Source organism: Micrasema longulum, unplaced genomic scaffold, assembly GCF_059751315.1.
Source record: "Micrasema longulum isolate JH-2025_06_02 unplaced genomic scaffold, ASM5975131v1 h1tg000504l, whole genome shotgun sequence".
In the NCBI taxonomy this organism is placed as follows: domain Eukaryota; kingdom Metazoa; phylum Arthropoda; class Insecta; order Trichoptera; family Brachycentridae; genus Micrasema; species Micrasema longulum.
Window position 1 is genome coordinate 513,772 of NW_028277701.1, and position 13,283 is coordinate 527,054.

General features: G+C 33.4%; 1 protein-coding gene across 1 annotated transcript; it reads right to left on the bottom strand.

The window, feature by feature from the left end:
* Positions 1-504: 504 nt before the first annotated feature.
* Positions 505-12,599, bottom strand: LOC148281026 (trehalose transporter 1-like protein). Its single transcript, XM_088227458.1, has 7 exons — positions 12,424-12,599; positions 11,637-11,839; positions 9,595-9,781; positions 7,344-7,631; positions 5,477-5,580; positions 3,404-3,515; positions 505-785 (listed from the first exon to the last, which is right to left on the bottom strand). The coding sequence occupies exons 1-7, from the start codon at positions 12,545-12,547 to the stop codon at positions 505-507; spliced, it is 1,299 nt and encodes a 432-aa protein (XP_088083584.1). The 5' UTR covers positions 12,548-12,599.
* Positions 12,600-13,283: the final 684 nt, after the last annotated feature.

The following is a 13,283-nucleotide window of genomic DNA, read 5'->3' on the forward strand; positions in this document are numbered from 1 at the left end:
AATGCTGTGTTTTATTTCTTACTTTATATATTTTATCTATGTACCATACCAGTAAAAGCTCTCCGGGCGTTTATGTGAATTAAATAAATAAATACCTACTATTTACCTACTGTTTACCATATTGATGTACCATATATATATGTTTTTTAGAATATTTTTTTATGTTTTTGATCGTATATTTTGTGGTGATGTACTCATGTGTCTGTGTCAACTAATTGCTCGTCCCATCTTAACACAGGAATTCTAGTCCCACGGAGTTGAGACTTATGTCTAAAATAATGTACAATAAACTTATGTAAAAAAAAATCGAACTGAACAGTTTGAATAGATCGAGTAGAAGAAATCGCCTTAAGGAAATAAGTTCACCCTTGCATGAATATAAAATATGTATGTACCTATATTAGGTGTTTAATAAATAAATACCAATGCAGAGCCCAATTCGCCACTGGAAGCCAAAAGGGATGATGAAATGGTTTTAAAATATCAATCAAAACACACTTATTTCTATAACTTATTTTTATTGTTAAGAATATCTTGAATCTCTTGCAAGCTTTTCCCATTTGTTTCTGGAAGTAAAAATTGTACAAAGAAGAACCCGCAGAACGATACGATGGCGAATATCCAGAAGGCATAGTGCATTCCGATTGAATTTCCGATGGGTTCAAAGTACTTCGTGATGAGAAAGACCAGAATCCAGGCGAAGGATGTGGCGATCGTGGACCCGAGGTATTTAATATCAGGGTGAAGAAGTTCTCCGATAACTGCCCACGGCAGGGGACCAAAACCTAATTGATGCGAGAGAAAAGATATTTTGAGAAACAACATTATTTCGAATCATAACAATACTACTGGACTCTCTAGTAATCTAGACTCTCTGATATTTTATTTTAATAGTCTTGATATATTTAACACTCCATACAATAGGTACAGTAGAGAACTAATAGGCTTGATTCAGAATAACAGATAATAGACGTTTTGTCTCTTTTCTTGTTCTCATTAAATCAAATGCAATTTTCCACTCCTACTTTCCTTCAATCATCCTTCACCACTCCTTATCAATTTCCTTCTTTTTCTTCCCACTATCTCCTTGTTTTGTCCATATTTATCTTAATATACATAGTATATTTATTATTTATTTAGTTTAAACTTTAAGCCGTCGGCTTTATTACAGTATAATTAAAGCTAGGGTTTCCTAGGACAGCGCTGCCCGTATTTTAACGGCCGTAGTGAACGGTGATGCAGTGGGACAGCCGTCGTAACGGTGACTAGAGTGTGGTTTTCTAGGAAAACGGTGTTATCAACACCATTTAACACCGTTTTCCTAGGAAACCACTCTCTAGTCGACGTTACGACGGGCTGTCTACTGCATCACCGTTCACTACGGCCGTTAAAATACGGGCACCGCTGTCCTAGGAAACCTAGCTTTAGTGAATACATATAATTGAATGGCACGCCCTACTATGTTTACATTTTTAAAAGTTTTTATTTATATTAATTTAACCTTTACATCTGTTTAAATTCGAAATAAATAAATAAAATAATCAATAAAATAACCTAATCGATTTAATCCGAACTTATTTCGATACAACAATAACCTTTGTGCTGTGCGGGCACTTTGTTTTTATTAGTTCCAAATATAGAATTAGAATAGCCCAGAAATCGCATACGCGCACAACTGAATCCGACTGAACTACTCACAAATGGGTAGTTTTACGTTTTGGCCATTAGGTACCGGAGAACGGGGTGGCTTCGTACATGGCTGGGGAAGTCGGACAGTGGCACATCGTTTTGCTTCAAGGTAATCTGTAGGGAGGGGGTAACGCGAATCACAGTCCTCTTGCGTCAGTATGCTCGCAACGGCCTGTCGCCACGCGGGTATGTTTTGTTTTTTGTTGCTAATATTGTTATTCGTTATAATAATAACCGTACTACTGAGTCTCTGCCAATCTTTAATTTTTGTAAAGTGTTCAACAAACTCGTGTCCAGATCAGTACAGTATAATTATCTTTTTTTTTTATTGATTCGATTATAGACTTTTATTTGTTAAATGTATATAAAATAAGTATAAAAATGTCGTATTTTGCGAGGTGAAGAGGACATGCCGCGAATATACACACGGAAGGTTGGAGGACGACCATATCAGCAATATGATTCACAAAATATGGATAAAGCTATTTAGGAAGTACGGGACAAAAAGTATATTTGTTCGAGATGCAGCTGTCAAGTTTTCAGTGCTAAAAGTACTAAGATTTATATAATTATTGTTTTAATTAAATAAACAAGTGCCTATTTTTTTCTCACCTTTTTCAACCCCACTTGTGTTACGCACAACATCATGTAAACAAAAAAACGACATTTTTATAATTTAGTGTATGTTGTCCTCACAAACTTCAATTGAATTATCTTTACAGAGAAAATTTCATAGTCGTCGAAGTCACCACACTTGCAGTGGCGATCCGAACACGTTTCGATAACCAGCAAAAAAAATATATATATGTCATAGTGGTAATGTGCTTCACATGTATTTAAAAGATTGACTTCTATAAATTATTTTGTTGACCCGAATCTTCAAAACTTAAAAAATGTACGAAAAAGTGTCCGGAGCCACCTCGTTCCCCGGTACTCTGTAGATGTCGGCGTCGCTTAGTACGCAACTGCCAATTTAAATTCAATTATGCCGCGTTGTGTCGTTTGCAAGAGTCAAAATACTGCTGGGATTAAAAAGGAATACGGTAGGATCACATTTCACGAGTAAGAAGCGAATTCACAAGAAACATTATTTGAGAATTCGATTATTTTATCATCTGTCATATTGTCAAATAATAGTACGTGGACATTTTGTTAGTATTGCCAGGGTAGTCGAATTTTTTACTCGGATGTCTATCAATAAGCCTTAGTGTAATATTAAACAGTATTAATTTACTTAATTACAAAACTATTATATTTTTTTTTTTAGGTTTGCTTAATAAAAGTATCTGTTTTTTTTGTAGTCCAGTCAGTAAAATATTTTTTGCTGTAAAAAATAACATATTACAGAATTATCTTATATTTGTGTATATTGTTCACGGTCTGGTAACATTACGGGGCCATTTCACGCACTTCTGCGCAGGCGGGAAAATTTGCAAGAAATAATGTACACCAATTGGAGCGTATCTTAATAATTTTTGATGCACGAATGTAAGATGATTAGTCTTACGCTTCAGGTACCAGTCCAGGTGCTACGAAATATTCTAGAGTAAAAACACTTTTTAATAAATAATTCGTATCAACCATGCCGGGAATCGAACCCGGGACTTCTTGCACGGTAGGCAAACGCGCTGACCATTACACTACGAGCCGACTAATAATGAAATAATATTGTCGGCACAAACATGCGAAACATCTTTCAAATTATATATCTTACCAACACAAAAAACACTGGTGAAGACGACCAGAGATGTAACTGGCAGCCAGGATAAGTATTCTACAGCCGGGTCCCCATTCGACTCAAGTATGAAGAAGACACCAAGAAGAGTCTGAAAATAACAAAGAGTTTTTTTGAAAAATACTGAAGTTTTACTTTGCAGAAATAATTTATTAATAGGCAACTGTGGAAATATAAAAAATCCTTTATTAGCAAGTTTATGCAAATTTTTTACTAATTATGCATACAAAAATTATTCAATACCTCCCATGACATCAAACACAATAAGGAAGTACAGTGATTAAAAAAAAAAAAAATCTAATAGACTATTAAACTAGCCCAAAATGTTTTTTTTAAATAATTTTTAGACAGGTGACTGGAACTGAACCCGCCATAGCAAATTCGCATATAAAGGAGGTCATTTGCTAAGTATTGGATCTTACTTTCCCTTACTAAAGTTTTTTAGTTTTGGAGATATGTCAATTTTTACACTTTATTGAGATTTTTCAAAAATTCGACCTTCAAGGATTCAAAACTTTTAGTGTTTTCATTATTTTAGTCTTTTTTTCAATATTTTTTTAAAAATAAGATATAGGTATAAAAAAAAGGTGAGGAACTAGAGAACTAACTTAGAGTAAAATAAATTATTAAATACTGTAGTTTTTTTATTTATTTCAGGTTGAATTTGATCGTAAAGTTTTTTAAAAGTTTTTTATTTTTAAAGCGTAATATTTTATTTTTTAATCCTAGTTTGAGGGAAGTTCTGACGTATTTCAATCACAAATGCTTATAACTACCAACAAATAATAAAATAATACTAAAATAATGAAAAAAAAAGTTCTGAATGCGCGAAGGTAAAATTTTGGAAAAATCTCAATAAAGATGTTCAAATATGGGCGGAATGGTGGAATGTTACACAGTGTGTAAAGTGGTCACTCAAACCAGCCATTGACAGGTCATAAGCCCTGTAGATGCCTAGACTTATATATTACCTTCTCTTAAATGTTCTTCATCTCTGTTGTGATATGTTAATATAAACAGTACCCCAGGGAGTTGAATCCAGTCCTTGTCTACAAAAATTTGGACAAACTCAAAATATCATTTATCAATACACAAAAAAAAAAAACAAAATTGAAAGTTACATTCTGTTTTTTTTTATTTAAGTAAATGGAAAATATGAAATAGAAATGCTAAGCTTATCTTAGCTTATGTTTATGAAAGGCATTTGTGGCGTGTGCACTATCAAATATATATCTGTCTTAGATTTTCATTCCTTTTGGATTTTATCATTTTTGTATGCCTGTCTTCTTAGACAATTTCAGAGACATTTCTTAATCACAATTCATCCAAATTACTCCGCTTTCGTCTTTCTGCCAGTTCCGTTCTTAAATTCTTAAATGAATACCGTAAAACGGGGTTAAATTGCACCATCAAGGGTAACATTGCATCAAAAAAAAAGTTTTTAGAGACACCTGTTGTCATTGCTACTAACAATAACTCATTGTTTCTCCAAATATTCAATGGATGTCACTTTTCACTCTTACCTAAGGTTATTTTCCATTCAATATGGTACTTTAGTACTGAGCGATTAGCGGTTTGGGTTGGTTGTGCAGTTTTTATGAATAATTTCTATAGGTAATTCTTATCACATCTTCAACAGTGTGTATCATTCTAAGGTGAGTAAAGTGGTTTCGTATGTTGAATTTTTTCATGTATTTGATAATACCAGTATTTCTTACTAAATTTACCAAAAAATATTAATATTAATATTTCCATGTCCATGTGGAATCTATTAAGATACTGAAGGAAAAAAAAGTGATGCAATGTCACCCCGCCCTAGGGCTTACTTTGCATCATTTTTCAAAAAATTATAGCTTGTATATGAAACTACAAAATATACTTATAACCACAAAAAAGTAAAGGAAATATATTATATAACCATGACATTTATTGTCAAAAACACTACTCATCTCCTCGATGAAAAAAATCATTATAGCTGAAAAGTTATTAAAAAGTGATGCAATTTAACCCCGTTTTACGGTACTTGAAAAAATAAATTAACAAACAACTTACTAAAGAAACTGAGACGCCAATGGATGAAAACTTCAGAAGCCATCTTTTGCCCAGTCTATCAACAAGAAATAATGTTGCAGAGCTTGCTAAGACTTGCACAACACCTACAAACATTTATACAAATAATTACATTTTATTAAAATTCTATTGAAAACACTGAATGAGAATGATTACCTATCACTCCTTAATTGACATGTTTTGATCTAAGCATTAAAGACACACGTCTGCAGCTATGAAGAAAACAACATATTATTTTTTTACTCGTAACAAAGCATTTTAATCCAAACTACTCAAACATTCAACTTTCAATCAACTAAATTCACTAAACTAAACTTAACAAAATACGCAGCAGCGTTGGGAAGATCATTACCGCGCTTCTTTTACAGGTAAAATCACTAAAATGTTTTTCTCAACGCAAACTTCTGTCGTCATCACCAAATTACTTTCGAAACGACCCAAATTTTTACCGGACACGGAGCTATGAGAAGTTATCTATATAGGTTTAAATAAAGGAATGATGACCATTGTCCATGCGATGATATTTCTTCACAGAGTATCGAACATTTGTTATTTCAGTGCCCATTTTTTCAGTTTACAACGCCATAATCTTGAAGCACAATGCAGGAAAGTTGGAATATCCTTAACAGATATCCACACTGTAGTTAAAAGAAGTTATCACGCGCCATTGTTCTTGAACTTGGCAACATTGGTGATTGGACTCATAAAGGTAATAAACTAAAATCAGTGATCGAACATCCCATTTCCAAGACAAACAAAAACGATTTTTTCCGAGTACCTCAGCCTTGTACATGACACGTAAGGCTAAATACAGGGGTCCAACTATATATAAAAACTAAAAACTAAAATTACTTAGCTATTCGTAGAAATTCGGACTCTTTTCACGTATAAACCAAGTAAAATAAACATCAAAACTGGCGGCATGTTCGAAACAACGGTTTAACCTAATCTATACCTACCTACCCGTCCTTCCCATTTCCTAGCGCACTCCATGTAACAATAATTGGCGGCCTCCGTGGTGTAGTGGTCAACACGCTTGACTCACGCACGGGAGGTTCAGGGTTCGATTCCCGGTGAGAACACAAAAATTAAAAATGTGATTTTTCTCAAGCCTGGGTGCTCTGTGATGTAATTCACCACTGTAATTAGGCCTCCTGGCCTGTTGTGGTGCAAAAAAAAAAAAAAAAAATGTAATAAAATGTAATGTAATAATTCTACATGTGAGTGCCGGAAAAAAACATTATATTATCAGTACACAATCTGACATCTTAAAACTTATCTTTCTCCAAGCGAGCTGTGTCTGCGTCCTTTAGGCCGCCAGATCCATACAAACTGTGCCAGCGTCTCATGACCGCCAGCTTCACCAGGGTTTTAGCAGACGTCACATCGCGCCTCATGATCAGCAGGTTAGTTGAGTTGCGCAACCTGCCTTCACAACAGTACAGTCCACTTACTAATTTTCCACCACTCACACGTAGAATTATTGTTGCGTAGAGTGCGCTAGGAAATGGGAAGGACGGCTAGGTGTAGGTAGATATGAATTTGGTTGCGACTTGATCCAAACAACTTTTAATTCATTTAACTTTCAATTTCTACTCTCGTGTATCGGTTTTTTTTCAAAATAATTCTTGAAGATCTGTTTACTATTAAATATATTTGTGTAAACTAATTCTTTTTGAATAATCTGTCGATACGTTTCAGGGCTACCATCTCATCGTCAGCACCTTATTACCTTTAAATGACGTATTATGTTATGTTGACTCTATACATAAAGCAGACGAACTATTACAAAATAATATTAGTGCAAAAGGAGAGTGCGGTGTATAATGATTTTGTAAATGCTAGATACCTATGATGATGGTTGATATGTCTGGCGGAATGTTGGTGCCGGTCTTAGCGAAGATAGTCTGCATGTAGAACTGCACCGCGTCGATACCGCTGAACTGCTGGAGAGCGAGTAGTCCACACGTGAGGTACATGGCTTTGATGTTCCCCCGGCTCCACGTATCTCTCAGGGTCGCTTCGGAGGAGCCGCTGTTGATCTGACTATCAGGCAGGTTGGCGAGCTCCGCTTTGACCGCGTCTTCAGACGTCCCTCGAAGTTTTTGCAACGCCAAGAGAGCTTCCTCATGATAACCTGAATATATAAATATATTATAATTAAAATAAAACCAATTTGCATCTGAATACTTTTTTTTTACCGACCGGTTTCAATGCTACAAGCTTCTTTATCAAGGTATTTTATTTATTTATTTATTTTTGCATCACAACAGGCCAGGAGGCCCAATTACAGTGGTGAATTACATCACAGAACACCCAGGCTTGAGAAAAATCACATTTTGTTTTTTGTGTTCTCACCGGGAATCGAACCCGGAACCTTTCGTGTGTGAGTCAAGCGTCTTGACCACTACACCACGGAGGCCGTATGCTTAACTAATGAATCTTATCCTATTTTATTTTAACAGTGATTACTAATTACCATCGAATAAATATACATAGAAACAAATGAAGCTAATAAGTCAAGTTCTTTTGTCATGTTACTCTTGTAAAGATGGGAATTGTAAAGTGAGATGGATACGATCGTTAAAACTAGACGGGAGTGGACTAAAAGAAATATTGTTTTATTGGTTATTTTTTTTTCTTAATATGAATCACTTTTTTAATTTCTAAGATTTTCAAGTTGTCTATCTTTAATATTTGATTTTCAACATGAAGAACTTTTAATCCAGTGTCTTTTAAATATCTTTCTCAGACATTCCATCCCTAGTAATATACTTACCAGATATTAAAATTCCTCTATTCCCATTCACAGTGATTCTACATTTAGTTGTACTTTCATTTCTTTCAAAAACCATCACATTCGATTTATCGATACTCACGAGCAAATCGGTTCCCTCGCATACATCGTAGACTTTTTTTTTAACCAAGAAATGTAGTTCCTCTTTGTTATCTGAAGACAAAAAGACAATTCACTGAGTTGATTATATGAATCGTTATGTTAATAAACCACTATTATTATTATTGATAAAGCAGAGTTTGAACTTTGAAACTCTGATCTGTGAGTCCATGACGCAACCATGGGACCACGACTCAAACGTATTATGGGGAAGTTCTACGTACCGTCATCTGAGGATTTTTTTTTAATTCGTAAAAGAGTTGACTCAAAAGGTTTTTTCTAATCAATGTGAACATGTATATAAAACAAGAAATAAACATGAAGTAAGACTACCATTTCGTAGGAAAACAAGTACACAGAACTCGTTGATGCACCGAGCTGTACAGTTATATTATAAGGAAATACCATTAGAAATAAGAGAGCAAAAAAATATTATTTCATTTAAATGTCAGTTAAAAAAACATGTGTTTAGCAGATAAGTTAGTTTTTAAAAAGTAATCTTATTCGTGTTAGCTTTGTTTTCCTTTTAAGTGTACGTATATTGTTTAGAAATATTAATAATAAGTATATGTTTTAATAATAATTAGATATAAGTTAATGTAAGAACATACATTAATTATGTTATCTGGTCTCCATATTATGATGTTCACATCAAGAATATTGCATCAGTTTAACATCGATTTTTGAGAAACATAGGCTGGAGGTTGGGCTTATCCAGAGACCAATATACGTATAATGAGTTACCTAAATATATCTTCTTTTCAAGACCGTCGAAATAAATCCGACCTTCTAGTCTTATTAAAAATTCTCAATCACTCTTTGATGCGCCTGAACTACTGAGCTCAATAAAATTAAATATCCCAACTAGAAACCCCAGATAAAACTTACTCTTTCATACCGATAACCATAGAACTAACTATGGTTTTCATTCCCCTATGCTTAGAATTTTTAGGTCTACCAACAAACATACCAGTCTTGACTTCTTTGATAACAAGTTGTCTTCTTTCAAACGATCTCTGAATCAAATTCAATTGTAAACACCTTTCTCCCGCTTCCACTCCCACAAAGTCTTCTATATACTCGTACCATTGAGTCTTTCTACTTTTTTAATAATAATTTTCAATGTATAAATATGTCCTTAAAAATGCCCATTAGGCGTATATATAAATAAATAATAGTTTAAATAAATTTAAAGTTTAATTACCCCTTTTAACGAGATAGCTGGGGCTTTCTGGCATGAACGAGAATAGAACCATAAAGAGGAGAGGTGGTACAGTACATATTATACACAAAGTAAAATATGACACATATGGCCCTATTGAGTACACCCACAGGAGCCCGAGCATTTGAAATATCTGTATAAATGATCCCAAGGCACCTCGCACCTCATCCTGAAAGATTGAAGAGTAAACAAGGTATTATATAACCACACCGACTTTTCTATGTCTACCGGTTTCGAGACGAACCTGTCTCTTTGTCAGGACACTAATAGCAAGTTGGTTTTTATGTTTTTCTGCAAGGCTCTAATATTTTATGGCTCTCATTTTTTGCCTCCTCTTTCACAGTAGTGGCTGCTCGATTATGGAATAATCTTTGAATATGTATATAAAGTGTTTAAATAAATAAAAGATAGTGAGATTTGCATGTTAGTGTAATCAGGGTAATAAGGAGACGAAAATACGGGTAAGTCCCGCAACCGGTAGACATAGAAAATTTGGTAAGTGGTTTTATTCAATTATTTACTAACATTAAATAAATAAGAATTTATATTCATGGCAAGTATATCATTTTTTTAAATTATTTTTTTATACGGCACAAGTGCCTTTTACAATATAAAATACTCATACAAAAATATGAGTTCAGTTAAACAAAAAAAAACAACATGAAAATACGGATATATAAAAAGAAAAATGAAAGTGGCCGCTTTACACACTGTGTAACATTTGCTATTCTGACTATGTTAAAACATCCACATTCCCCCAACTCTTCCACCTGTTAACTTTTGTGAAGTAAAAGAGCTGAAACCTTTATCATGTGGGTGAGATCCATCCGGTTGAATTGTTGAATTATTTGTAATGACCTTTTTTGTAATTATTATATATGAGATAAATAGTGTTTTTTGAAATTTAACTTAAGAAATAAAAAACAGTTTGAGATGATGATTCGAGATTTGAAAAGATGGCGCTTTTATCATTTTTTAGTAAAAAATGCCATTTCTACGTTTATTTTAAACGGAAATTTTACAAAACTTGGTTTGCGGAAACTTTATACTATACTGATTGTGAAAAATACCATAACAATATAATAAAACAAAACAAAAATAATATAAATATTGTTTTCTTTTGTACACCATTTTGTGAAAAGGGCTTACATTATATTGTTATGGTATTTGTTACAATCAAAATAGTGTAATAATAATTTATTGATAAATATTTTTAATGAACAGAATACATAACACTAAAAATTAGAAAACTTTCTTATATCTTCAAGTCGATACGTAACATCTTATCCCTAATTAAACTCAAACAACTATATTTTATTTTATGTAACTCAATTATAACTTATGGCATAATAGGATGGGGAGGCACAATTAAATCAATTTTAAAACCTCTCGAATCTGCTCAAAAATAAATAATTAAAACATTTTTTTAAAAACCCTACTGGTACCCCAGAGTCCAGTTATTTGAGATATTAGATATAAGGCAATTATATATTTTTAGAATAAACAACTTTGTAAAGCAAATTATTCTACTAAATCCCATAAGGAACATTCCCACACTACCAGAAGTCAAACTAGAAAATGGGTTCAGGGGTCTACCACAAACTCTGAATTCGGGCAAAGAAATTTCAGGTTTCTGGGCCCCAAAATATTCAAAATGTTACTCAAACATTGCAAAACCATGACCCGGATTCAATTAAATAAATTTGTGAAAAATTGCTTACTGGGTAGAGAAAAATCTGAAAATTTACTTAAAAACATTCTTAAATAATAAATGGTATAAATTAATATTGTATAACTGTATAATAAATTAACTAGTAGGTAGTAATTTTATTGTTAAGTTTGCATAAAAATGTCTGCCTTAAAACAGGTTATACCTAGTAAGGCAGACTAGACATGATCCAGAGAAATCTATTACCTAAGTATGTATGTAGTAGATAAAGTAATTGCTATTTTTGTTAATAAATAATTATTATTATTATTATTAATACTAATAATGTATTTTTAACATAATTGTATTATCTTACATCTGCTATTTCCCCAACGTACATGGGAACGCACGTGAAGAGTTGTCCCAAGGCAAGCCCCCACAGTATCCTGGCTGCGTAAATCTGGACAATATCTTTAGCTGTTGCTACCAGCACCCAACCTACAACCAGAGGAACACCACTGACTAAAAGGGTTTTCTTTCTTCCAAATACATCCGTGGCGATCCCGGAGTAAAAAGGACCTACAATACAAAGAAGAAGTTAAGTGACTAAAAAAAATTATATATTTGACTATCGAACTACGTAAAAAAACATATTTTATTTTTATATATCAGATTATCATCGTTATGATTTTTTGAACGTTTTTTAATTTTTAAAATCCCCACCGAATCTCAGAAATTACACCGCCCGCTTCGTCACGAGTCCATAGTAGTAGGCAAAAAATACACAGACACCCAAATAACATAAACAAAGGTGGCGGGCTTAAATTAAACTCAACACGGTTCCCAGCACTGCACACTACAAAAATGAATAGAAATGTGCCTACTGCCGACTGCGACACGGTACAAATTACTAGTACTTAAACACACATTTTTTTCTACAAAACACTCGGTTTACCCTGAAGAAGGCTCCTGCAATGGTAGCCGAACGGTACGGTATCACCCAAAAAAGAAACAATTGATTAAACAGTTTGTCTCATTGTTTGTTTTTTCCAATGTTAGAACTTTAGAATATTCCGTCTTCTTGTGGTAACACGATGTTACATCACCGCGCGCAAAGGAATTATTTACCAAAGCCTTTTAAATTTTAAATAAAACAAACTCACTTACAACTGCACCGAGTGCGATGAGAGATCCGATCCACGATCCTTCTTCGTCTGTTATGACTTGATCCAGAGGAGTTGTGTCTTCATCGAGAAGAATAGGGAGGGTTGGTGATGTCCACCCCATGCAAATTCCGACGGACAGAATACCCAAATTCGCTTGAACGAAAATGACTATATTTTAGACTTAAAACAATTTTTTGATTAATTTCTTGAGTTAGGTCATTTTAATTCATTTTATTTTTTAATTAATTCTACGTAGGGTTAAAGCACCAGTAAATGACCATTGGTTAATAAAACACAAGATAATAAGAATTGCTACATGAGTCCAGTCAAAAAACTTTTAACACTAGAAACTATGACAAAAGCAGTAGGCGGACACATCTTTTGGTAAGAAACAAATCTATCAGTTTTGAACTGTGAGTTGTCAAAAGGTAATAGCGCGTCTTCCCGTTATTGTTCTGAGATTGATAGTGTTTTTATAAGGAAAGGTGTGGTAAGTGTTTTATTTGATGCTATTTCTTATGAAATTCTTTGTATATATCCATATCCTAATGTGTTAGGGTGTTTTATAAGGTTATGATGTAACTTAATCCGAATATTATCTTTACTGGGGTAGTAGTGGTCATTCACTGGTGATTCTGCAATTTTTTTAGAGTAAAATCAATTATAATTGTAATACTCGTATTTCATTACAATATTTTAGTATGTTCACTTAAACCAGCCAATGACAGGTCATAAGCCCTTGACTTCCATATTCCCTTATTTAAGATATTCTCCATCCCTGTTGTAATTTGTTACTCGTATTTCAATAAAAAAAGTATAAGTACTTGGAAAAAATAAATGTGTTTTTTTTGTTTTCT